General features: G+C 44.5%; 3 protein-coding genes across 4 annotated transcripts in view; 1 reads left to right on the forward strand and 2 right to left on the reverse strand.

The window, feature by feature from the left end:
* Positions 1 to 381: 381 nt before the first annotated feature.
* zp3f.1 (zona pellucida glycoprotein 3f, tandem duplicate 1) lies at positions 382 to 9812 on the reverse strand. The gene is made up of 19 exons (XM_079505908.1): positions 9659 to 9812; positions 9369 to 9565; positions 9175 to 9275; positions 8989 to 9080; positions 8366 to 8546; positions 8164 to 8269; positions 7717 to 7817; positions 7547 to 7638; positions 6086 to 6193; positions 5638 to 5686; positions 4402 to 4406; positions 2073 to 2239; positions 1877 to 1977; positions 1670 to 1761; positions 1379 to 1559; positions 1187 to 1292; positions 959 to 1044; positions 771 to 859; positions 382 to 521 (listed from the first exon to the last, which is right to left on the reverse strand). The coding sequence occupies exons 1-19, from the start codon at positions 9726 to 9728 to the stop codon at positions 457 to 459; spliced, it is 1989 nt and encodes a 662-aa protein (XP_079362034.1). The 5' UTR covers positions 9729 to 9812; the 3' UTR covers positions 382 to 456.
* A 147-nt stretch (positions 9813 to 9959) lies between these two features.
* On the forward strand, positions 9960 to 12315 carry nedd8l (NEDD8 ubiquitin like modifier, like). Its single transcript, XM_079512471.1, has 4 exons — positions 9960 to 10191; positions 10720 to 10767; positions 10884 to 10966; positions 11679 to 12315. The coding sequence occupies exons 1-4, from the start codon at positions 10174 to 10176 to the stop codon at positions 11803 to 11805; spliced, it is 276 nt and encodes a 91-aa protein (XP_079368597.1). The 5' UTR covers positions 9960 to 10173; the 3' UTR covers positions 11806 to 12315.
* A 131-nt stretch (positions 12316 to 12446) lies between these two features.
* The window catches only part of ap1g2 (adaptor related protein complex 1 subunit gamma 2), a 38281-nt gene continuing 24444 nt past the window's right edge, over positions 12447 to 26283 (reverse strand). Inside the window, exons 16-22 of one of the 2 annotated variants that reach the window (XM_079512452.1) lie at positions 26187 to 26283; positions 23777 to 23881; positions 22786 to 22936; positions 20642 to 20816; positions 18221 to 18390; positions 16167 to 16265; positions 12447 to 15279 (exon numbers count right to left, since the gene is read on the reverse strand). The exon at positions 26187 to 26283 is cut by the window's right edge and continues 31 nt beyond it. In XM_079512452.1, the coding sequence (XP_079368578.1) occupies positions 15169 to 15279; positions 16167 to 16265; positions 18221 to 18390; positions 20642 to 20816; positions 22786 to 22936; positions 23777 to 23881; positions 26187 to 26283 (908 nt within the window). In that variant the 3' untranslated portion in view covers positions 12447 to 15168. Of the gene's footprint in view, positions 15280 to 16166; positions 16266 to 18220; positions 18394 to 20641; positions 20817 to 22785; positions 22937 to 23776; positions 23882 to 26186 lie in introns of both variants that reach the window. The other variant, XM_079512451.1, reaches the window with a different exon arrangement.

Consider the following 26283-nt stretch of genomic DNA (forward strand, 5'->3'; position numbering starts at 1 on the left):
TGTGTGTGCGTGCGTGACGCTGCGCAACAGTGCCATCCAGTGGTATGGTGTTTCAGCTGTCCGTGCTCAGACACAGGGACATGCAGACATAGGGACGGGGACACATAGCTACGCAATGGAGTGGCTGCACAACTAAAAAAAAAAACACCCGTCCATAGGGGTTCTGTAAATTCTACCAGCATGCAGGTATAGCCATGCTTTCCATTTAACAGAGCTAGTATTCCAATCAAGTATAAAACACAAATTGAAGCAGATAGAAATAGCCTTGGATCAAATGTGATGTTCCAGTGCAGAAAAGACAAAGCCAGCATTTTAAAGTTTGTCATTTTTATTATCAAACCAAAACTCACATCTGGAGGGATATTTGGGTACCATTCTTGAAAAAAAGATATTTGATAAAATAATATTTGATCTGGTTTCTTGGGATAAAATTGCTGCACGTTTTCTTGGCAATATTCAGGCACCCATGCCAGTGATAGTAAACGGGCCTACAACAGCATTTTTACTAAAACCATGTATCCCTGAAAAAGAAAAAAGCACATTATAACCGTTTTAAGAGACATGTCAGGTCCATTTAACCATATATATATATATATATATATATATATATATATAGGCCAACCCAGCCATAGCCCCTATTCTTGGCATGGGACAATAGGCAAACATTTGACACAAACAGCCGATCTACAAGCTTGTAGTTAGGTTACTTTTGCTATGATAAAATAAAGTATGTTTATGGTGTTAAAACAAAAGCCAACACCCATAATTACCTGCTGCACTCCTCTTCTTTCTGGGTCTACAGCTAGATTCACAGCAGTTACACAGCCTGCTATAAGAAGGGTCATCTAGAAGCTCCCAGCTGCAAATAGAAATTATTCAATATTGCAAACATTCATGCTAAAATATTTGCTTATAAAGAATAAAAATAAAATCAGGTGGTGCACCAGCCATTCCTTACCCATGCCCTTTCACGTATTGACAGGCCTTCTTGCTGCTGTCAAGACTCGTGGGATCCCAGGCCACAAGCTTGCAATGAATATACACCTGTTGATGTGCGAGATTAGTCATCCGAAAAACAGTCAGTGTCCAATACATTCCTTTTGAATAATCATAAGGAGCTTGCCTATGAAATTATGTTAAGTGATATCAGGATATATACACACTATACAAAATAACCTTAGCCTACCTCCTCTCCAGCAGCAAATCTAAAGGCTTGAAGGGACAAATTAATAACAGATGCTTCTTGTCTTGGTTCAAATTTTGTTCGAGCTACCTTGCTGTCCACAAGGCACCTGAATGACAAACATGAAGGTAATTTTTAGAGTTTAATTGCACAATAAAATAAATGTTTTCCATGCAAAATAAGTTGCAAGCATACCCCTTGTTGGTGATTATTGGATATGTATGGCTGTCATGCTGCAGTTGTGGAGTCACAGCAGCCACACATTCCTCAAGGAACAGCAGCAAGGGCTGATGGGACTTCTGTTCAACGCTGGCAGAGATTGGGATAAAAGACCCAAGAGGGAAGGCAGCGGATAGTGCTGGACCAGAGAAATCCTCTAAAAAAAATAAAAAAAAAATACAGACATGGAATTATTTTACCTAGGAGATTGACTGGGGAGGTATTGCCATTTTCTGTAGTGTCTGTAGCAAATTAAGATCACTCTACCATTCATAAGTTCCAGGTGGAATAGTAGATTTCCTACGCCATACGTGTGAAACACAACACTCTCTAAAATGGGAGGGTACCAGCCTTTGGGCCTGTATGGGAGGGGGGGGTAATGACATACTGCTTAATCCATCAACATGCCACATGATCAGCATTCAAATAAAAAATGTCACCCAAAATAATTTATAAACTAATGCAAATGTCAACCTCTCGTAGGCGCAGACAACTGGTTGAGTGAAGCCCGGGATATTGGCATCATGAGGTGTGTAGGTCAAGTCATTCATGAACACCAGCTGATCTCCAGTTACCTTTGATACAAATGTATTCGTTAAAAAAGAAAATACTGAATTAGCTTAACATATTTTGCCATTAAAAAAAAAAAAAAACTTTAGTAGGTACTTACCATTCTCCTGGAACCACACTCATCAAGTCCAACATTGAAAAGGGCATCCTGAGTAGTGAAGCGGTTGGGACGACAGTTTCCTAGTCGCATCAGTGAAGGGTCAGTCGTGGACTGTGGGTCTTTCCATACCACGGAGACAAAATCTGAGCCACAGTCCAGCGTCATATCTGTGAAGGATCAGACATGAAAGCTTGAAAGTTTCCATCTTTAGCTTCACAGAGTGAAATAGACAATGTAAACTATATTTTTTGCTAAATCCCTACTTTAACTAATTTTCAGTCATTTTATTGTAATTGCATTACCTGCATTCACTAAAATGGCAGCTGCCAGAATCAAGACCAGTGCACCTTGCCAAAAGAAAGCCATCATGAACACTGGGCATCACAGAACACTGGGCTTCAGCTGCAACTGTTTTTTAAATTCCACCTGACTGTGTGCTTGCAATCAAGCAAATGTCTCTCACCTGGTCTCTGTTAACAACTTCAGGCATTTCTTTTGTTAGTTGATTAGAATTTTAAATAAGCCACAAAACATACATGTTGGTTAATAGACATCCGAGCTACACTATCAAGTCCAGGATGTATTTCATTTGGGGTCTTCACAAAAGGTGACAGAAATGAGAAATGACAGCAATAGTCTATTGTCTCTATACCAACTGCCAAAAAACTGTCCCTGTATATTTTTCACATACATTTGAATGTCAAGTACACAATGGAGACAGCGCACGCAAACAACAGCCACGAGTGCCACACAAACATACACGTGACGTTACTAAAATAATAATCATACTAATATCCCCATATTAGTATGAAGTATGGGGTGGGGGGCAACAGCTGGGGGAGACAGCGCTTCTTTCACCTGACAAATATCACTATGTGATCATTTCTTGTTTTATTACTTTTTAAGGGACCAAGAAGTCACAAAGTGGTCACTTATTGTTTTTGTGTTTTTTCTTCTTCTTCTTCTTCTTCTTCCGCCAAAAATAGCTGTTCTGGCTGAACCGAGCAGTCAGTTATCGCGAAACGCGGTAATCTGCTAGAGGGCCATGCCAAATGGTGACTATGCGAAGCCCATGACGATTGGCCAAATGGTGGTGCTATAGCGCTCAATTGAAAATGCTAACTTTGAACGTGCATAGCTCATGAACTGTTTGACCGTTGGCAATGACACTTTGATACACATATGTGTCTCCTCATGCCGAACAACTTTCGTGTTCTGACTTTTGACCTCTTGACCTTTAGATCACCCACCATTTTGAATTATATGAAATACAGTCAAAATGTATCGCCTCCCAGGATCTTTGATCAAAATGCACAAAAACATCTACAAGTGAACTTTGGACCTATACGGACAACAAATCGTAGTACATTTTGTTTAAGTGAAAAAATTTAGTTTTTATGAGCCAATAAAAATTGCTGGTTTGTGAAGATTCTTCTTCTGCCTCTAATTCATACTTGCAGCGTCATATGCTTATGTCACTTTACAGTATAGTAGAGGGTCATGCCAAATAGCACTGAAAGCAGTCTTACTCCAATTGGCCAAAGGGGGGTGCTATAGCAATCTTATGAAAATGAAACCTTTGAACAGTCATAAATCATGCTTTGTTTGGTCAAAATTCATGGCACTTGTTTCCACATGTTCCTTGACTCATGGGGAACACATCTGTCACTTTGACAAATCCGGGTAACGACAACTCAGCCTGTGATTCTTATTTGTGCATATTGTTCTTATTGCGTATTGTCTTCTTTCTTGGTCCCGCCTTATTGCTGCTTGCAGCTATATTTCTTATTGTTTTTGCTCAGCCCCGGCCCCATGACTGGCCAGCCCTTCTGGCAATGGCATATGCCAGAATTTCCAGACTGTCCAATCCAGGCCTGATGTGTACGGCATTTTCTGAAATGCAACCTTTTTAAACCCTCTATGTTATCAACTCGACTGTTGGCTCAGCCTCATATCAGCTTCTGCTCTTTTTGCCGATTTACAAGCTCATTGCTGCGAGGCGCTTTTAGATCTATTTTTCGGTTAATGTTCCCCACCACACAAAGATTTGGTGGACCCCCTGTAGGCTATTACTCTGAGGACCCCCAGGAGTCCCAAACCCTGGGGTCTTCAACAGAGGAATGACAATATCAAATAAGTGATAAGGTTAAAAGGAAGATTGGTCCTGGTAAATAAACGAAGTAGTCTATACTGAATTGATAAAATGTTGTGTTCTGTTAATGCCATATAACTCTAGCCTCACGTAGCCAGCCTTAATCTTCCTTTGCAATGCAGATTGCCCAGGCATAGTATGGCTATGCAAGTCCAATATAACTCCATCAAAGTATACAGGTGCTTGAGCAATAACGGACTTTATATTAACAATGTGCAACATCACTATTAACCATCACATTTGTGCTTTTTTTTATATAAAAAAAAAACAAAAACTGCTGCTTAGATACAATTGGTATGCTGTCCTAAAAACACTTACTGCCCCATTAATATACCTCATTAATATACCTATGTAAACACTATAGAATGCCATGTATAATATGCCATCTAAATTACACATTTTAACCTTTGCATCCACCTGCAAATTCATCCAGGCTTAGAGCAAGTGCTTTAATATGGCAGTCAGTGCTACAGGATAAGGTGGAGTCTGAAGGTGAGTTTTCAGACTATGGCAGAAGATTGGGAGCGAGTTTGCAGTTCTAATCGCAATGGTGAGTTCATTCCATATTTGGGAGCCAAAAGGGAATAGTCTGGGACGTGTGGAGTGTTGTCCCTGATGTTTTAGTGAAGGTTCTGCCAGCCTCCCTGTGTTAGCCGATCAAGCGGGTCCATATAGAGAGTATGCACAGGCATGATTTTCCCATCAGGACACGCCCCCCTCATCTAGACTGAGTGGCAAAACATTGAGCAGCATGGAGTGTTGGAGTTTGGTAGTGCTCTTTGGAAATCACTCAACCGTCCTGCGCACCACCTGTTTCTAAATGTCACATAATGCAGGAGGCAGCAAAATGTTGTGTTATTGAAAACAAGCACTTCCAAACTCTGACACTTAAAAATAATCAAATGCAGGACATTTGACAGAAAGTAGCTCATAACGTTTCTATGTTTGCAGATAGAAAGAGGATAATTCAAGCTTTTCGTACAGCTGCAATGTTGGTGAGTTTAACATTGTTTAATGCAATCAGACAGGACTTTTCTGTTTGGATGAATGGGCTGGCAAAGCCAGAAAGTAGTTTTTTGCCACTCAGTGGGCGTTCCCGCATAACTTCCAGGTACGATGTTGTCACACACATACCCTCCATTCCCTATTCTATTGCCTATTGCCACATGGACAAAATTCCAGTTATAAACATAGCTTGCGTGACAAGATACAAAACAAATATAGGCAGACATCAAGTTTAGTCAAAGCATCATTTTTAAACTATACAATAATGCAGTTAACACTGGTTATGTTAGAAGGGACACTTCATGTAAATGAGCTCAACTCTTGTTAAAAAAAAACAATCTTTATTACAGAGTCAGACCACGTCATGTCTACAGACAACACAAGGACCAACTCTTTTGGGTCATCCACTATTGCCACTTCATCTGGATTTTCACAGCAGCTTTAGATTGGCGTTTTCCTGTAAGGGAGAATGACCATTAGAGTTTTAGAATAAATTAAAACAAGAAATGACGACATTCGTCATATTATTACCAGCAGCTTTTATATTTGTGGCGGTGGTGGTCCACAGTAAAAATAAATAGCAGATCTACAAGCTCCCAATGTGAAGATATGAATATGATGCAGTGTGAGCTTGTAGATAGGCTATTTTAACAATTTTATGTATTTTTTATTATTATATATTTTGTAAAGGAATGGTTTTGGTCATACAAGGTTTTCACCTGACAGCAATATATCTGACTGTATCAGTATCAGTCAGTTTGACCAGATTGCATTCAAATTGGCTACTATGAGTATTAGGTTTCCACTTTACAGCACGCAGTTAATTTCAACACATATCCAACAAATTATACAAAACCTGCAGTGGAAGATTGTGTTGATTGGCTCGGTGCGTCAGGTGCGTCAGGATCAACAATGATCAGTGGTCCAAAGACAGATCTCTGAACAAGGCCCTGAGCCTGAGGTTCTAAACACAAGACAGATCTCTGAACAAGGCCCTGAGCCTGAGGTTCTAAACACAAGACAGATCACTGAACAAGGCCCTGAGCCTGAGGTTCTAAACACAAGACAGATCACTGAACAAGGCCCTGAGCCTGAGGTTCTAAACACAAGACAGATCTCTGAACAAGGCCCTGAGCCTGAGGTTCTAAACACAAGACAGATCTCTGAACAAGGCCCTGAGCCTGAGGTTCTAAACACAAGACAGATCACTGAACAAGGCCCTGAGCCTGAGGTTCTAAACACAAGACAGATCACTGAACAAGGCCCTGAGCCTGAGGTTCTAAACACAAAGACAGATCGCTGAACAAGGCCCTGAGCCTGAGGTTCTAAACACAAAGACAGATCTCTGAACAAGGCCCTGAGCCTGAGGTTCTAAACACAAGACAGATCACTGAACAAGGCCCTGAGCCTGAGGTTCTAAACACAAGACAGATCACTGAACAAGGCCCTGAGCCTGAGGTTCTAAACACAAAGACAGATCGCTGAACAAGGCCCTGAGCCTGAGGTTCTAAACACAAAAACTATTTTAAGGAACGGATGTGCAATTCTAGAAGGAAAATACACATGCATTTGAACATGTAACTAGCCAGATCCCAATACAAAAAAAACAGTATTCAAAGTGCGTTCTGTGAAGACCACAAGATGATCATACTGTATATTTAGTCCAGTAAAATAAAGTAAAGAATTCCTCTCAAGTTGGACAAAATTGGATTATTTTGTTTCTCACCTGATTCTGACAGGACATTAGGTCTACTAGCCAGGATTGAAAATCTACCCTAATCTGCTCACTGCAAATACCCTAAATTTGCCTTAATCCAAGATGGCCCTATTATAAGGCAATATTTTCTAAATTTCATTATGCTTTAAGTAGCATGTGGCGTGTCAAACTAGGGGGTTTTCATGATTCTGAATCCATTCCAAGCATTTGTTTTGCATGAAAAACACTCCTTGGACTAAATTTGGCCATAGCCACTTACCCAAATGTCCCCAAAATGTGCTGACCTCATCACATTTGTGATGACGGCTATGGTCGTTTTTAGCCCAAGGAGTGTTTTTTGTGCAAAACTAATGCTTGGAATGGATTCAGAATCATGAAAACCCCCTAGTTTGACACGTCACACGTCCTGGCTAGTAGACCTAATGTCCTGTCAGAATCAGGTGAGAAACAAAATACGGTAGGTCCAATTTTGTCCAACCTCTACCATTTAATTATTGGACTAATTTTAGCAGGTCACCAATTTCACTGTAACACCACCATGCTGGAGGACAAAGGAGGCAGCAATTTGAGTATTGGGATCTGGATGCAAATGATACCAACCTGATTCCACATCTCTCTTGGGCCGGGTTTTGCAAGTCGAGTCACAGCAGCTACAGAGTTTGCTCTGTGATGGATCATCTAGTAGTTCCCATCTGGTTAAAAAGACACTGCTATCAATATCTGGACCAGCACGGATAGGACAACAATAGATAAGTTACGTCCATGCTTACATGCCCATGTCCATGCCATCTTCTTTTACATAATGACAGGCTTTCTTGTCTTCGTTAAGAATCTCAGGATCCCAGGCAACTAGTTTGGAGTGGATATAGACCTGTAGGTAACAAGGTTAGGCCTACGTCAAAACCAGATAACACTAGTTTTTCACATAGTGATTTTTACTAGTTGACTATTTTACTAGTCGACTAGTTGTTTAACATTTAAAAACTGTACATTGGTGACTAAAACTATAATCTATCTGATTTTGAGGCCTACAAAAACGGGGGGAAAAAAACAAACTATTTTTTTTTCTTCTTACCAACTATAGTCAACTAGTACCAACAAGGTCGACTAGTGGATTTACTAGTAGACTAGTTAAATAGTCGACTAGTTGCTTAAAGCCCTAGGCCTAGATAAAACACATTTTGATATAAAAACCAAAACGATTCTCCATGACTCACCTCTTGTCCGAGAGCAAACCTGAAGGACTGCAGGTTTAGGATAATTGAAGAAGTCTCATACCGATCTAGGAACCTGGAGTTGGATATCGTACCATCTACAAGACACCTGGAAAGAAATTCTAAACTTAACACACAAGTCAGTAAAAGTTCTGTGTTCCCCATTGTTGTGGTGGAGTGAAATTCATGCCATGAGTTAACTTGCCCCTTATTGGTGATGATGGGGTAGACCTGGCTGTCAGGGTGAAGTTCAGGGGTGGTGGCAGCAACACACTCCTCCAAGAGCAGCAACAAGGGCTGATGGTAGGTCTGTTGTACTGCTGCCCATATTGGGATGAAGGAACCCAAAGGGATAACATTTGTCTGAGCCCAATCAGTGAGCTCTTCTACAGGGAGTGGGGGGAAAAAGTTTTGATTAGAATTTAGGCATTTAGCAGACGCTCTTAATCCAGAGTGACTTACATTAAGCAGGAACAAAAAGCATGGGCATACATCACATGGTACCAACATCATGTTCTCTCCTAATGGTACCAACACCATGTTCTCTCTCCTAATGGTACCAACACCATGTTATCTCTCCTAATGGTACCAACACCATGTTATCTCTCCTAATGGTACCAACACCATGTTATCTCTCCTAATGGTACCAACACCATGTTATCTCTCCTAATGGTACCAACACCATGTTATCTCTCCTAATGGTACCAACACCATGTTCTCTCCAATTTACAATTTAGGCATTTAGCAGACGCTCTTGATATTACAAAGTATAGCTACTGTGCTGCTTAGTTTAGTTCATGACTGCAGGGCCACTGAGCGAGAACTCACCATTTAGGAGCGCCATGTGGAAGACTAGTTGTCCATGGCCTACTGCGCTACCTGATCCACGGGTCAGGAAAGGAGGTATCCAGTCATCAGTTCTAAAATAAATAAAAAGGGGGATAGGATTTAAGATGTATAGCTCCATAACCATTTCAACAAGGTTTGAGATTTCAGCCCAATGCGACCGTTTACCTATTGTAGACACACTCGATGGTTTTGTTGTAATGTGGATGACTTTTTCCATGTGGCCTAAATGCCAAGGTATTTCGATAGATGACATGTTTGCCTCTGATCTGTGGAAAATGGAAATTAAATTGGTTAGAACTGAAGACCAATCGGAATGTCTGCTGGCAACCAGTTTTGTTCAAATGTAGCATAGCATTTACCACTCTTTTGAACTTGCACTCAGTGAGTTTACTGTCAAACTGCAGTTGGCCGACAACATGGCCCTTTGGGGTAGAGAGCGCTAAAAAACTGTTTGCAATGCAGTTTCCAAGGAAGAAACGAGCTGCGTGTGGGAATGCCTCCTGTGAAATAAACCACGTGACATTGACAGTGTCCCTGTTGCATAAATGTACAGGATCTGCAAAAAAGGAATATCATTAGTCTTTTTATGGTCTGAAAAGTTGATAGTTATTACAACTAGCCTACATAGTTTTAAATATGTGCCATATACCTGTATCATCATCATGAATTGCTGTAGCAGCTGACAAAATGAGGACACATAGACAATGATGAGTCTGCATGACTAGACCAAACCACCATGACTCTATGGACCAAAACCCTTCACAGCTGACAAGTGACACGTTTTATAGTCTGCAGCTAATTAGCTCAATTATGAACATCTGAGAGAAGGGAGACAAACCATTTGGACAACAATCACAAACAAGGCATTGCATGTGTCCTTAAAATATCTAATAACACAATTAATATATAAATATTCATAACCATGTGATAGCTGGGTATTGAAATGTTTTGTTGGGGCACTTGGGGGGGTATTCATTCAACCGGAACGGACCACATGCACTATACGCCACAGACGGAAGGATTAGTGTGTTACACAGGAAGTAAAATAGAAATTTTACCGAGTAGTTGTTGTTGTGTTGTCATATTCGCTATACTTTACACATCAAGTATAGATATAGTAATTATCTCCGATTGTATTGATATACGTTTTATACAGAATTCAAAATGCTGATTAAAGTAAAGGTAAGACTAGTCATCGTTTTTGACTGAGACACATGCTAACTACTGCTAGCCACTTCATTGTGAAGCAGTGAACTAGTCAGTCAGTTCGACCAAAATGTTGGACCACAGCACATTTCTGCCTGTATATCTGTCTGGGTTAGTCTTATAATGGACCTTATAATATACTAGCTCTGGTCCATTAGAGCTATGGACCAGAGCTAATAATATACCTAATTTCATTAATAACATGGTTCCATTTTATATTGGAGTAATTGTAGTGCCGTGTATTATAATTGTTTGTATTTTGTGGTTAGAGAAGACCATATTTGTTCTAATTTAAAATGGCTGGGGACTTGGTAGCCTAAGATTTAGACTTTCGTAGATGTATTTATCGATTCTGAAAATGTCAGAATCGATAAATACATCTACGAGAGTCTAAATCTTAGTCTTGGGTGTATTATTGCTATTGCAGTGAATGACCACACTGTCGAAGATGTATTGTAGTCAATAGTCATTCAATCAATTCATTATGGTCACATTTTGTTTCAGACTCTAACTGGAAAAGAAATAGAGATTGATATTGAGCCCACTGACAAGGTAATGCCACGATTAGCTCAAATATCTTCATGATTGATGGTCTGTCAGTCACAGCACTGTCGTTTCTTGTCCTCACAGACCCACTGACTTAACCCTTCTCTATACAAAAACTAAAGGTGGAGCGAATCAAGGAGAGGGTGGAGGAGAAGGAAGGCATCCCTCCTCAACAACAGAGACTCATCTACAGTGGAAAACAGATGTAATTCCCTCTGCACTACACAGTACACACACACATGCCCAGAGTTAACAATAACATCTCTCTTACCCCATTTAGGCCTGACGTCGAAATAAAAAAAACTTTCGCTCTGAAAGAATATATATTCAAAGATTTGTGCCGCATTTTTACGATTTTTCAAAAATAGCAGACCCGAGTGGCGCGCTATGAGCTTGTAGATCTGCTATTTTTCAATAGCTAAAGTATAACATAATGCTTAGTTAAAACACCACAAGGGGTTCCCGTACAGAATGGGTTAAGGTTTTCTCTAAACCGGTGGTTTTCAACCAGTGGTCTGAGGGGTGTGTCAGGTGGTCCCCAGCTAAATGGAGATTTGTTAACCAAATGGACCCTTATTAGATCTTTAACTCTTGAGTGTAAAATGAAAATTTCTGTCTGAATTTTACACGCAAGAGTGACATTATTGTTAAGCATCTGCATCACTTAATTTACAGAATGTAGAAGAATAGTTATTTTGATAGTTTGCCTGTTATCTCTCCTAATGGTACCAACATCAATACAGCATGGATAGTGGACAAAATATTCTTTAGTTTTGGGTTTGAGAGGCTAAATAACATCAAATGGTGGTTTGTGGCTCAATAAATAATGGGCCTTGATATGAAAATGGTTGAAAGCCAGTGCTCTAAGCTGTTGTTTCTCCCTGTCTCTTTGTTGTTGTTGTGATGGTGACGCTCAGGAATGATGAGAAGACAGCGGCAGACTATAAGATCCAGGGAGGCTCGGTTCTTCACCTGGTGCTGGCGCTACGAGGCGGGCTAGTCTTCCACAGTCCCAGCAGCGTACACGACCCCATGTCCTCCTAGTCACCACCAACTGGCATTAAGGGTGCAGCCAACCTAAGGCCTCACTCACACCTTTCGATCTAGCATACAACATTGTTGGATGCTAGATGTAAACAAAGGGTTTGTTTACATCTTGCCCCAATGCATTTCCAATGGAAGTCACATGGTTTGACACAACATTTTTGTTGTACGGCTTTCGGCTGTGTTTCGACTGCCCCCCTCCCCCTCATACAACAAAAATGTTGTGTCAAACCATGTGACTCCCATTGGAAATGAATTGCGAGCTTGCATCATCTATACATCTGTTGTGAAGGTGTGAGTCAGGCCTAAGAGTTTGTCACTGTCACACTATGTTACGGCACAGAGAGATCTCAAATCCTACGCTCAGTCCGAGGCCTACGAAAACAAAGCAAAAACCAACGTAAAAAGGACTTTGTGCTAATCCGTGTAAATGTTTTTGTAACCCTCTAAAGGCTATTGAGGTTCACCAGTTTAGTTTTTTTCTTGCTTGTGAATAAACAGTGAAATTCATGTTGTTCTGGAATATACACTTTGTGCACACAGACTCGGGCCAACTGGGGATTTTGGAAAATTTGTTTTTTTCCTTTTAAATTTTATTTAAAAAAAATGACAAGACAGAGGATTCAAACGCATCACACACAACAAATTCAATTCTCGTTTTCTTCCGGTGAGGATAGCGGTCTGAGAAAAGGTGTACGCTGCGATTGCATTGACATCCGTTTACTAGCACTAACATCCAGTATCAATGAAGGTTTTTGAAGAGAGAATTGTGATATGGTTTGTAGTCAGTTTACTGCTACGGTAATACACTTTTTCTTTAGGTGTAAATACTTAGCACGTTCGTTATGTATCCATGTATCCTCCAAAACCACATGACGTACGTACTGTACATGTGACAATGTAACAAAAAGGTTGCATAAGTGACTTCAGGCTTGGACGCGTCCCCGTTTTTACTACCCCGTTTCGCACCAGTAAGGGGAGGGAGGAGCAAGTTACAGTTGAATCGTCAAAACTCCTGCATTTGTTCAATTTATTCCATTAGATTAGTTTTAGTTATTACATAACGTAATATGCTACTGCCTGTATTCTTCTTGGACAAATATAAAAAGATACTCCTATGGATCTTATTATTTAATAGTTAGAGAAATTCGAAGTTTCAACACCAAAGTAGTAGTAGTTGTGAATTAGAAAACTGGACATTTGGACTGAATGTTTACTTTATCCTCATGTTGGGCTTCCGTTTTCGGCGAAGTTTTTATTTGTGTTTCTTTCAACACACGTGCTTCACGACTCACGAGTTCACGTTCCACAGCCGTCTGCCTTGACTTCTGGCATGGTGTGGGCTAGCCCCTCCCTCCCCTCACTGGTGCGAAACTGGGTAGTAAAAACGGGGACGCGGCTTGGACTGTCTCTGTAGTGTTCAGTTCACATTGTGCTTATAAACGTAATATCTAATATATAGGGTTTTGTCAGTACAGCAATCGCACCCATCATTTCCTTTATCATTTACATAGGCTTAGACGAGTACAGTACATAGTTTCAGTTGATAAACCCCGCTGTAAACATAATTTATACTGGTATGGGCAAGCAAGTCTTAATTGAAATATTGATATGGCTACACATCATTCACAGGTAAAAACAATTAATTCACCTCAAATAAAAACAATACTTTTCTTTTTGTACATGACAATACCTAAAGCCAAATCTATACTTGTATGACTGTCGCTTGCAGGGAAATAACCGATTTTGCAAGCGTCAGCAGCCCAACACCGTCGGTAAGATGACATAAATCAGGCCTCTGTGTTGAGGACAAAAGGCACAGGTAAAGAGAAGCAGCTGAGAACGAGATGAGAAGGAGGAGGTAGGAGATGAGAAGAGGAGGTAGGAGATGAGAAGGAGGAGGTAGGAGATGAGAAGAGGAGGTAGGAGATGAGAAGAGGAGGTAGGAGGAGGAATTGGAACATGAGTAAAAGGAATGCATATATATTAGGGACATACTTTAACCACGTTCACCCTGCCATCCCTACCCTGGGGATTTACTTTAACCCGTTTTGACCTGGGAACGATTCTGCCAAAGGTCTTCTAAATCCTGACTGTTTTCTTGAAAAAGCTATGTTTTTCTATGTCAGTCGTTCTCAAACAATTTCATGTCACTTTTCATGATTCTTCAAAAATAGCAGACCTACAAGCACGTAGCGCGGCACTCGGTGCCGCGCTATGAGCTTGTAGATCTGCTATTTTTCAATAGCTAAAGCATGACATAATGCTATCACCAAAAGGGGTTCCCGCTCAGAATGGGTTAAGAGGTGGAAATTCTCAACAATAGAATAGATTGTTTAATTTCTGTGTTGCACGGCAGAACAATCAGATCTACTAACTCACACCGTGAGTGACGTGATCTTGTAGATTTTTTCCGCCTTATGGCGATGTATAATTAATTAGGGCTTAAGTGGTTAAACATTCCCACCCTTCTTCTTCGGTCTCAAATTACATGATGTTTCTGGTGAAGTCAAAAGCGTGGCACAGGGATAAGGGAAGTTACAGGTGGTTTTAACGGCTTCCCTCGTGTTCACCTGACCCAAAGAGCTATGGGAAGGAACAGGGATGAGGGACGTTACAGTTGGTTTTAACGGCTTCCCTCGTGTTCACCTGACCCAAAGAGCTATGGGAAGGAAATAAAAGGCATCTTGTGTAAGGAAAGCAGGAATATATGAATGTAGGCCGAGTGTGACTGACAGGTGCTCATCAAGTGGCTCTCTAGAATAACATCAATGGGGACATACCGTATACATTCCTGGAGTTTCAATTAAGTACGACGGCCAGCGATAGCAGCTGGTGAGTCAGTAAAAGCTAGTTGATGCATCAGAGGGTCCTTTGCTTGTTTTGATTCGCACCATTCACACAAAAAACAATTATGGGAGTGATTCAATATATATATCTGAAGATGATTGACCGTTGAACTTGATGACCACCTGAACTGTGGGAGAATGCCTGTATCGTATAAAGTGAGGACAACAATCCTATTAACGTTTGGGGTGTAGGAGGCGGCCGGGTAACGTTTGGGGTGTAGGAGGCGGCCGGGGGGAGTATTGCCTGTTGTTCATCAGATCGGGGAAAAAAAGGGTTTAGAATGGCTTAGATTCAATTATTATGTTGGTATCAAGTCTTAAGTTTATACATGAGGCTTTGTCATCCGGGTGTCAGAACAGTAGTACTACAGTTCAACATGGTCGGTCGGCCATGCTAACACCAATACAATTAGAGTTATATCAGACTGAGCTGATGTTGTAGTGTTGCAGAGCAGCTCAATGAGAGCTAATGCCTGCCCATTCATCAAAAGACTGGCCATAGTCATGGTCTGATTCAATGCCAGGCCGGAGCAGTGAAGCTGGGGAAGGCGTCGATCTGTACTGTATCCTGAAAGGCAGATCCCTGGCTGGTGTAGGACACGCGTACCCTCATCTTCAGATTCACCTAGAAGGGGGAGAAAGAAGCGTTTTTTAGGCCCAAGTGGAAGAGTCTATGAACAGGTTTGAGCTACCAGCTCACGATGCTTTGTGATTTGACACCCTGTGATTTATCTTTTGAAAGCATCTGTCTTTAGATGTTTATTTGGCTGTTCAAAAATAGCAGATACGAGGATAAAACCAGAAAGCACTAAGACTTATTTACATCATGGTCCTCCATTTTCAATTCATCAAGACATTTAAAGACATACAAATGTACACATCTATGCAAAATAGAAATAAAAATCACCAAATACACAGTTAGAAAAAAAGGGAACACGTGAAAAGTAGAAAAATAGAGAGGGGGGACTTAAACGTTTTTACAGGGGCCAGTTTCGAATTGCAGCCGCCCGTAAGTGCTCTTTGAGAGCAGTTTTGAAGGAGTAGGGATTCACATTTCTTAATGGCTGTTGGTAGGCTATTCCACTTTTTAGTGGCATAGGAGTGCAATTAATTCAACTCCTTGTTTGAGCAGCATCTGCTGGTGTCTTAGTGGTGTAGCGAATCTTGTAGACTTAGGCCCATTGCAAGTTGCTATACTCGTACTCATCAACCCTTGGCCATTCCAGCCTATCAAAATGAGCGGGGTGAGGTGGGTTCTGGGAGTAAGGCCAAGTAGTAGCCTGACCGGTTTGTTTTGGGAAGTCTGGAGCCTTGTTTTAAGGGCAAAGGGCCTTTGAGTTGCTGTGGTACCATGAGGTGCATGCATAGTCGATTGGATGTGCGTATTCTATTCGTTTTTGCAACAAAAATACGTTAAAATGTGCACATTGCACGGCCCTGTCATGAATCTCCCTCATTGAATAATGAGGTGACAATACATTTGCGGTGAAAGTGTTTGGGGCGGACACCAACCTTGTTGGGGTTGGTGAGCAGCACGGTCTGGGTGACGTTAGCTGCGCCTCGTGCAGGGAGAGCGTCCCCACTGGGGGCCTTCATCTGTAACTGGACACTCTGGGAGGGGAAGGTCAGAGGTCAAATGAGGACGAGACCACCAAAGCACACACATACTCAAGCTCAGGACGTTCCTGTCGCTCAACCGATTAGTGTTGAATGGAATTGCTATTTCAATCAATCGGTCCAGCAACTGTTCGCCATAGGTCAGTCATTTCTGTCTATTGCTCTGGCAAGATCATTTTCTCTGATGTTTTAAATACAACGTTATAGTGTATATTATGTTATATATTGTGAAATCCATTGGCAATATATATATAATCCAAACTATAATGTGGTCATTGGCGTCAGTGGCGTATCCAGGAATTACGTTTTGGGCAGACAAGATGTGTTAATTGTCGTCTCCTCGCACAATCGTAGCACTAAAGGTTTTCAAAGAGATATACCTGTCAGACGAGTAGTATACAAAGGCTGAAAGGCATGCATTTACATTCCAATGGGTGATTGAGGGCCGAGCTCTACCGCAACGGCCAATCAGCTGTCCACTAATAGTTCTCAGGTCTTGTTTTTGTACTCTTTTTTTTTCTTCTCATTGTATGGATTTTGGCCAGGCCAGAAATGGATTTGGCCAGGCGGACGCCAGGCGGACGCCTGCCCTCGCCTTATTGTAGATACGCCTCTGAGTAACAGACAGACTAGGCATGCTAATCTAATCTGACCTTTACTTCCTTGCCAGTCTTCGCAAACAAAATAAGTAGAAAGAAATATTACGAATGTTTTTGCTCCATTATACTGCCTTAAAATGTAAGAATAAGCAAGCAGACCACCAGCGGCAGAAACCTCCTTACTCTTATGGAAAGTTTGTGACTAATATGCAAAACTAATGCTTACCAAGGGCTTTCGCACTCTCAGTAAAAGTAGGAGTCGTGTTTAATAATGTTGTAGGATCCGCAGCAGCAGTCAAACCAGACGGACGCCGAAATGTGTCTGTCTGGTTCGACTGCTGCTGCGGACTCCTGCTATTACTGAGAGTGCAGATTTTATTCTCCTCCTACACGTATTCCCTGAATGTGCACCCAGTGTACGCCTGAACCCTCACAGACTGTCAACTTGAGTTGAGCCAGCCGTTCCCTGGAAGGGAGTTACCAATAGCTTTCATCACAAATATGATGAGTCATCAAGATTTGGAAAAGTGATTATGGCTGTTTTTTAGCCCAAGGAGTGTTTTTCCGTGCAAAACAATTGCTTGCAATGGATTCAGAATCATGAAAACCCCCTAGTCTGACCCGTCATATGCGGCAGAGTGACATTTTGTACATTTTGGCTGCATGTATTTGTTTTTTACGTCCAGATTGTTAAAGGACCACTTCACCACTTTTCAACATCTCTTCATATTGGTCCTCACTAATGTTCATGATAAAACACCACCATTTTTTCCTACTCAGTCTGTGTCTCATAGGAGAGCTTTGGGCAGTTCGGACACCCGTCCACCAGTGACATCATCATTAGGCAGATTTCTTTTAAACAAGATTTGTTTTAAAATATATTTAGATTTTTATTATCATGATAACGATGGCTTCAACTTTTGCATTGCAACTTTTCAGGAAAAGAAAGCCTGCCGTTTCTATTAGCTTGGATTCACCATCGATGATGTCACTGGTGGACGGGTTTCTGAACAGCCCACAGCCTTCCTATGAGACACAGACTGAGTAGGAAAAAATGGTGATATTTTATCATGAACATTAGTTAGGACCAATTATAGGAAGAGAAGTTGAAAAGTGGTGAAGTGGTCCTTTAATGGTACCGCAACTTTCAAGAGCTGTCACAAAGTTTCCCAAGGGAGTTGGGTTGGAACAAATTGAGAGGTGATGATAGTAGACACATTTGTGGAGAAAGCTATTGGTAAGCATTTATTTTGCAGATTTTGGTCACACATTTGGCTAACCTTCCATTAACTGTGAGGAAATGACATGCATTATGTTTCATTTAGACAGCGTTGTTGTTGCCAGACGTACCTTGGGGACGGCTGCCTGGAGTGTGAAAGCGCTGATGTCAAAGTCAGTGGCGTTGTAGGCTGTGAGCGTGACGGTCATTGCCGTGTCCGTCTGTTTGTCGCAGTGGAGTTTCAGAGTCAAACCGTCCTTCTCATACACCGTCACGGCAGGGGCCGCCGTGGACACGGGATCTGCTGCCCAGAGGTAGAAAAACATCAAAATAAAATCATTACCAAATCATCAAACGTGCAATTTCCAATAACCATATGGACCGTAGTGCCATTATTATGGGTGTCACAGACTCACGGTAAACATTTGTATTGAACTGCTCGATACGAGACTGAGTTCGGTTCAGTACACACTACAAACTGAACTGTTTTCATTGTGTCTAAAACCGGGACAATTTGGTGATGAATTGTAAAAAAAAAAAGAGAAAAAAAAAAAAAAAAGGACATTTTAGTGTTGTAGAGATATTTGTCAGGACTTGGGACACACAGCTTGAAAAGTAGGTACTAGGTAACTAACTAGTAACTACACTAGGCAGTTCTACTCAGCTAAACCCACCTATGTAGGTAGAACAGTGATTTAGTGATTCATTGTTAGTTCCCTGCCTGTCTATGTGCCTGACCGGGTATAGGAGAGGTGGTGGGCTCCAGATCATAATGTGGGTGTCAGACCCACCGGGTACAGGAGCTGTGGTGGGCTCCAGATCATAATGTGGGTGTCAGACCCACGGGTACAGGATCTGTGGTGGGCTCCAGACCTCCATGTGCTCTGTGCCTTCATAATGTGGGTGTCAGACCCACGGGTACAGGATCTGTGGTGGGCTCCAGACCTCCATGTGCTCTGTGCCTTCATAATGTGGGTGTCTGACCGGTGGGTACAGGAGCTGTGGTGGGCTCCAGACCTCCATGTGCTCTGTGCCTTCATAATGTGGGTGTCTGACCGGTGGGTACAGGAGAGGTGGTGGGCTCCAGATCATAATGTGGGTGTCAGACCCACGGGTACAGGATCTGAGGTGGGCTCCAGACCTCCATGTGCTCTGTGCCTTCATAATGTGGGTGTCTGACCAGTGGGTACAGGAGAGGTGGTGGGCTCCAGACCTCCATGTGCTCTGTGCCTTCATAATGTGGGTGTCAGACCCACGGGTACAGGAGCTGTGGTGGGATCCAGACCTCCATGTGCTCTGTGCCTTCATAATGTGGGTGTCAGACCCACGGGTACAGGAGCTGTGGTGGGATCCAGACCTCCATGTGCTCTGTGCCTTCATAATGTGGGTGTCAGACCCACGGGTACAGGAGCTGTGGTGGGATCCAGACCTCCATGTGCTCTGTGCCTTCATAATGTGGGTGTCAGACCCACGGGTACAAGAGCTGTGGTGGGATCCAGACCTCCATGTGCTCTGTGCCTTCATAATGTGGGTGTCAGACCCACGGGTACAGGAGCTGTGGTGGGATCCAGACCTCCATGTGCTCTGTGCCTTCATAATGTGGGTGTCAGACCCACGGGTACAAGAGCTGTGGTGGGATCCAGACCTCCATGTGCTCTGTGCCTTCATAATGTGGGTGTCAGACCCACGGGTACAGGAGCTGTGGTGGGATCCAGACCTCCATGTGCTCTGTGCCTTCATAATGTGGGTGTCTGACCCACCGGGTCCAGGAGCTGTGGTGGGCTCCAGACCTCCATGTGCTCTGTGCCTTCATAATGTGGGTGTCTGACCCACTGGGTACAGGAGCTGTGGTGGGCTCCAGATCATAATGTGGGTGTCTGACCCACTGGGTACAGGAGCTGTGGTGGGCTCCTGATCATAATGTGGGTGTCTGACCCACCAGGTACAGGAGCTGTGGTGGGCTCCAGATCATAATGTGGGTGTCTGACCCACTGGGTACAGGAGCTGTGGTGGGCTCCTGTCCAGATCATAATGTGGGTGTCTGACCCACCGGGTACAGGAGCTGTGGTGGGCTCCAGATCATAATGTGGGTGTCTGACCCACTGGGTACAGGAGCTGTGGTGGGCTCCTGTCCAGATCATAATGTGGGTGTCTGACCCACTGGGTACAGGAGCTGTGGTGGGCTCCTGTCCAGATCATAATGTGGGTGTCAGACCCACCGGGTACAGGAGCCGTGGTGGGCTCCTGATCATAATGTGGGTGTCTGACCCACTGGGTACAGGAGCTGTGGTGGGCTCCTGTCCAGATCATAATGTGGGTGTCAGACCCACCAGGTACAGGAGCCGTGGTGGGCTCCTGATCATAATGTGGGTGTCAGACCCATCGGGTACAGGAGCTGTGGTGGGCTCCTGATCATAATGTGGGTGTCAGACCCACCGGGTACAGGAGCTGTGGTGGGTTCCTGTCCAGATCATAATGTGGGTGTCTGACCCATCGGGTACAGGAGCTGTGGTGGGCTCCTGTCCAGATCATAATGTGGGTGTCTGACCCACCGGGTACAGCAGCTGTGGTGGGTTCCAGGCCTCCCAGTCCCAGCAGGTCCAGCAGCTCTCCGCCGGCCGTGCCGGATGTGATGCCAACCAGATCCGGAGCTGTGGTTCCCATCTGGGCCGGGCTGGGCTGCAGGGCCCCTTCAGAACCACCCAGCAGGTCCAGCAAATCACACACCTTCACCAGCAACAAGAACAAGAACAGGAACAGGGGACAACTGAGGTTTTAGGAGTCGGTCTGAGTTTAACATAAAAAAAAACTAAGGCTGAATTTTATTAAATCGATTAATCATAATCAAATCGATTATTCAATTAGCTGCCAACTATTTTAGTAATCGTAATCGAATCGGCAACTAATCGCTGGAGTTTTTTGGCAATTCATGTCATACTGTCTGTTACCTTTTAGACTGACAAATGTGTAGCTATTCTTTAATAAAATCTATGCAGGTGACTTTAATTTATTTTTATTTAATTTATTTTTATTTGAATAGCAGCCTAATCAGCAGTTGAGCAAAATGTAATAATGTATTTTTGAATGAATTATTCATGTCTTTAGCTAAATAAGTGCCATAATCTGATTAATCGTCAAATAATCAGGCGATTAATCGATTATGAAAATAATCGTTAGTTGCAGCATTCATTAAAACCAATTGGGATCAGTCTATGAATAGGGAAATTAACCCAAAATGATTCTTGGCAATTCATAGCCTTCACAGCAGCATTGCTGACGCGTTCATCATAAATGTAGTCAAACGCCATCCATCTCCGTCACTGTGTACCTGGTTAGGAGGCTCTAGGGTCACTGTGTACCTGGTTAGGAGGCTCTAGGGTCACTGTGTAGCTGGTTAGGAGGCTCTAGGGTCACTGTGTACCTGGTTAGGAGGCTCTAGGGTCACTGTGTACCTGGTTAGGAGGCTCTAGGGTCACTGTGTACCTGGTTAGGAGGCTCTAGGGTCACTGTGTACCTGGTTAGGAGGCTCTAGGGTCACTGTGTACCTGGTTAGGAGGCTCTAGGGTCACTGTGTACCTGGTTAGGAGGCTCTAGGGTCACTGTGTACCTGGTTAGGAGGCTCTAGGGTCACTGTGTACCTGGTTAGGAGGCTCTAGGGTCACTGTGTACCTGGTTAGGAGGCTCTAGGGTCACTGTGTACCTGGTTAGGAGGCTCTAGGGTCACCGTGTACCTGGTTAGGAGGCTCTAGGGTCACCGTGTACCTGGTTAGGAGGCTCTAGGGTCACTGTGTACCTGGTTAGGAGGCTCTAGGGTCACTGTGTACCTGGTTAGGACTAGGAGGCTCTAGGGTCACTGTGTACCTGGTTAGGAGGCTCTAGGGTCACTGTACCTGGTTAGGAGGCTCTAGGGTCACTGTGTACCTGGTTAGAAGGCTCTAGGGTCACTGTGTACCTGGTTAGGAGGCTCTAGGGTCACTGTGTACCTGGTTAGGAGGCTCTAGGGTCACTGTGTACCTGGTTAGGAGGCTCTAGGGTCACTGTGTACCTGGTTAGGAGGCTCTAGGGTCACTGTGTACCTGGTTAGGAGGCTCTAGGGTCACTGTGTACCTGGTTAGAAGGCTCTAGGGTCACTGTGTACCTGGTTAGGAGGCTCTAGGGTCACTGTGTACCTGGTTAGAAGGCTCTAGGGTCACTGTGTACCTGGTTAGAAGGCTCTAGGGTCACTGTGTACCTGGTTAGAAGGCTCTAGGGTCACTGTGTACCTGGTTAGGAGGCTCTAGGGTCACTGTGTACCTGGTTAGGAGGCTCTATGGTCACTGTGTACCTGGTTAGGAGGCTCTAGGGTCACTGTGTACCTGGTTAGGAGGCTCTAGGGTCACTGTGTACCTGGTTAGGAGGCTCTAGGGTCACTGTGTACCTGGTTAGGAGGCTCTAGGGTCACTGTGTACCTGGTTAGGAGGCTCTAAGGTCACTGTGTACCTGGTTAGGAGGCTCTAGGGTCACTGTGTACCTGGTTAGGAGGCTCTAGGGTCACTGTGTACCTGGTTAGGAGGCTCTAGGGTCACTGTGTACCTGGTTAGGAGGCTCTAGGGTCACTGTGTACCTGGTTAGGAGGCTCTAGGGTCACTGTGTACCTGGTTAGGAGGCTCTAGGGTCACTGTGTACCTGGTTAGGAGGCTCTAGGGTCATTGTGTACCTGGTTAGGCGGCTCTAGGGTCATTGCAAGGATTCCTTGTGTGAGTCTGCCTGTTTCAATCTCCTTCACGGTGGTCAGCTCCGTGGACTCTCCGTTGGTGTGGCCCGGCGAGTTCTTGTCAATCACCGGCATCCGCTCCAGCACGGCTGCCCTGAGAGGAAATGCAGAGATGTCTTTCCCGAGTGTAAACAGGCCAAGTAAACATAGCAAGCAAAAACACATACCATACGTACTAGGGGTGGGACGATATGGGTTCCTCACGATACGATATATATCGCGATATTAGGCCCTTGATAACGATAATATCACGATGTTCGATATATTGCGATATTTGCGATATATCGATATATTGTATGAAATTTCATCAACGATATATCACGATATCTGCAACTACAAAATACTTGGAACTGAAAAAATGCAGCATTTTGTATTCCCACAAAGCTGTTTGGAGACTTTGGATAAATCCAGTAATTCAGTACTTCTGGTTGCTGTGGAATCTGAGTGGGATTTGCTTTATTTTAGCTGTCATTTCCTCCTTTTCTAAACATGTTGTTCATCACTTCATTATGAACAACATTTCAAATTTCTAAATAATATCGATATATTTTCCGATATCGATATTTTAATAATCAATATTGATTATTTATCGCGGGAGGACGTATCGATATATATCGCCATATCGATATTTCAGCACACCCCTAATACGTACCATATCTTTTTAATTAAAACTGCATGAAAACACAGTAATCTAAAAAGAACACAAAGTCCATTGCCTTTCCTAATGACTAATTTATTAATAATAATTAAAAAAAAGACAGCCGGAGTGGGATGGAACAGGAGTCATTCTACCAGGAGTGGGACGGGGACGGGGATGGGATTTGGGATTTTCTTTTTTACTCTGGCCCGGGATTGGGATGGGATGGGATTTATTTCTGTGGGAGTGAAAAATTATCCACTCCCGAGTCCCGTGTCAGTCTCTAATCCACAATACCTCATGTGGTCATATTTCTTGAAGAGAGCGTTGTACTCCACTGCCCTCTGCTGGAGCTCCAGGTCTATACAGCTGCCGTAGATGCTGACGATGCTCCGGATGCGACTGCCGGGCAGGGCAGGTAGGTGAGGGGAGGGAGAGAGGAGGGAGAGGGGAGGGCAGGTAGGTGAGGGGAGGGAGAGAGGAGGGAGAGAGGAGGGAGAGAGAGGGGCAGGTAGGTGAGGGGAGGGAGAGGGGAGGGCAGGTAGGTGAGGGGAGGGAGAGGAGGGAGAGAGAGGGGCAGGTAGGTGGGGGGAGGGAGAGAGGAGGGAGAGAGGAGGGAGAGAGAGGGGCAGGTAGGTGAGGGGAGGGAGAGAGGAGGGAGAGGGGAGGGCAGGTAGGTGAGGGGAGGGAGAGAGAGGGGCAGGTAGGTGAGGGGAGGGAGAGAGGAGGGAGAGGGGAGGGCAGGTAGGTGAGGGGAGGGAGAGAGGAGGGAGAGAGGAGGGAGAGAGAGGGGCAGGTAGGTGAGGGGAGGGAGAGGGGAGGGCAGGTAGGTGAGGGGAGGGAGAGGAGGGAGAGAGAGGGGCAGGTAGGTGGGGGGAGGGAGAGAGGAGGGAGAGAGGAGGGAGAGAGAGGGGCAGGTAGGTGAGGGGAGGGAGAGAGGAGGGAGAGGGGAGGGCAGGTAGGTGAGGGGAGGGAGAGAGAGGGGCAGGTAGGTGAGGGGAGGGAGAGAGGAGGGAGAGGGGAGGGCAGGTAGGTGAGGGGAGGGAGAGAGGAGGGAGAGAGGAGGGAGAGAGAGGGGCAGGTAGGTGAGGGGAGGGAGAGAGGAGGGAGAGGGGAGGGCAGGTAGGTGAGGGGAGGGAGAGAGAGGGGCAGGTAGGTGAGGGGAGGGAGAGAGAGGGGCAGGTAGGTGAGGGGAGGGAGAGGGGAGGGCAGGTAGGTGAGGGGAGGGAGAGAGAGGGGCAGGTAGGTGAGGGGAGGGAGAGAGGAGGGAGAGGGGAGGGCAGGTAGGTGAGGGGAGGGAGAGAGGAGGGAGAGAGAGGGGCAGGTAGGTGGGGGGAGGGAGAGAGGAGGGAGAGAGAGGGGCAGGTAGGTGGGGGGAGGGAGAGAGGAGGGAGAGGGGAGGGCAGGTAGGTGAGGGGAGGGAGAGAGGAGGGAGAGAGAGGGGCAGGTAGGTGAGGGCAGGTAGGTGAGGGGAGGGAGAGAGAGAGGAGGGCAGGTAGGTGAGGGGAGGGAGAGAGAGAGGAGGGCAGGTAGGTGAGGGGAGGGAGAGAGAGGGGCAGGTAGGTGAGGGCAGGTAGGTGAGGGGAGGGAGAGAGAGAGGAGGGCAGGTAGGTGAGGGGAGGGAGAGAGAGAGGAGGGCAGGTAGGTGAGGGGAGGGAGAGAGAGAGGAGGGCAGGTAGGTGAGGGGAGGGAGAGAGAGAGGAGGGCAGGTAGGTGAGGGGAGGGAGAGAGAGAGGAGGGCAGGTAGGTGAGGGGAGGGAGAGAGAGAGAAACGTGAGCTACTGTGATGTTCTTTGCTTCATGAATATATTTAAAATCTGTTTGGGAGCTGTTTGTGCGACAGAGCTCTTCACACGTCCAAAATGACGGACCTGAACCCTAATGGACCCGTGAAATTGGTTCCGAGATCCGAGTGGACACAGCATTCTTTTATAAAAGACGGACCTGTGTGGTATCTCGATCCCATTAGTTCTGAGACACAACCTTATCATTTAATTTAATGGACGCGACAAACCAAAATGCCGTTCTAACAGGCGAGATGTCAATAAAAGACAATGGCATTAAATTGCATTTTTTCGCCTAGACAGAAAAAGGAGTTCATGGTCACACATGGCTGCGTTTTGGATTCCATGGAGGTATCATTTGATGCGCTCTCACTGAACTGACAGCTGCAGTAATCTGATCCCAGGTCAGTTTAACCCATTTTGGACTGAGGTCGATGAAAAAAAAGGCTTCTAAATCCTAACCTTTTTCTGAAAAACCCATGTTTGTGTGTCAGTGTCAACCTTTTTCATGTCAAGGACCCCCAGAATTATCTCTATTGGGCCACGGACCCCAATCTCAAAATATGTAGTTCCAGGGACCCCCCAGAAGCCAATATTTTAGTCAAAAATGTTCGCTCTGAAATATATATTCAAAGATTTGCGGCACATTTTCATGACTTTTCAAAAATAGCAGACCCTACAAGCTCGTAGCGCTCCACTCGGTGGCGTGCTATGAGCTTGTAGATCTGCTATTTTTCAATAGCTAAAGTAGAACAGAATGCTTAAAACACTGATCAGCGATGAACACAGGTTTTTTTTTGTTGATCCACTCGAGTGATTGCGTGAGCGGGTCCGAGTGATCTAGGTAAAAACACGTGAAGAGCTCTACCATGTGGGGGCTCCTACATAGACGTCGTGTGTGTGTGTGTGGTGTGTGTTCTTACTCCACGTTGTCAATGATCCGTGTGCTCAGCTTCATGGTGGCAGTGAGAGCGAAGCCTCTGGTGGACGGGGAGGACATGTGGGAATGTAGCACGGTCT

Source organism: Electrona antarctica, assembly GCF_951216825.1.
Source record: "Electrona antarctica genome assembly, chromosome: 1".
Taxonomy (NCBI): Eukaryota; Metazoa; Chordata; class Actinopteri; order Myctophiformes; family Myctophidae; genus Electrona; species Electrona antarctica.

What these genes read in the sequence shown, in the direction of transcription:
- nedd8l (XM_079512471.1), top strand. An exon ending in ATATTGAGCCCACTGACAAG is followed by an intron (nt 10,768 to 10,883) that starts GTAATGCCACGA and finishes CAAAAACTAAAG; the next exon opens with GTGGAGCGAATCAAGGAGAG. An exon ending in ATCTACAGTGGAAAACAGAT is followed by an intron (nt 10,967 to 11,678) that starts GTAATTCCCTCT and finishes GGTGACGCTCAG; the next exon opens with GAATGATGAGAAGACAGCGG.
- zp3f.1 (XM_079505908.1), bottom strand. Translation starts at nt 9,728, where the DNA reads ATGCAGACTCATCATTGTCTATGTGTCCTCATTTTGTCAGCTGCTACA. An exon ending in AACACAATCTTCCACTGCAG is followed by an intron (nt 5,687 to 6,085) that starts GTTTTGTATAAT and finishes TCTCCCTTACAG; the next exon opens with GAAAACGCCAATCTAAAGCT. An exon ending in GTTGTCTGCGCCTACGAGAG is followed by an intron (nt 1,762 to 1,876) that starts GTTGACATTTGC and finishes CCTCCCATACAG; the next exon opens with GCCCAAAGGCTGGTACCCTC.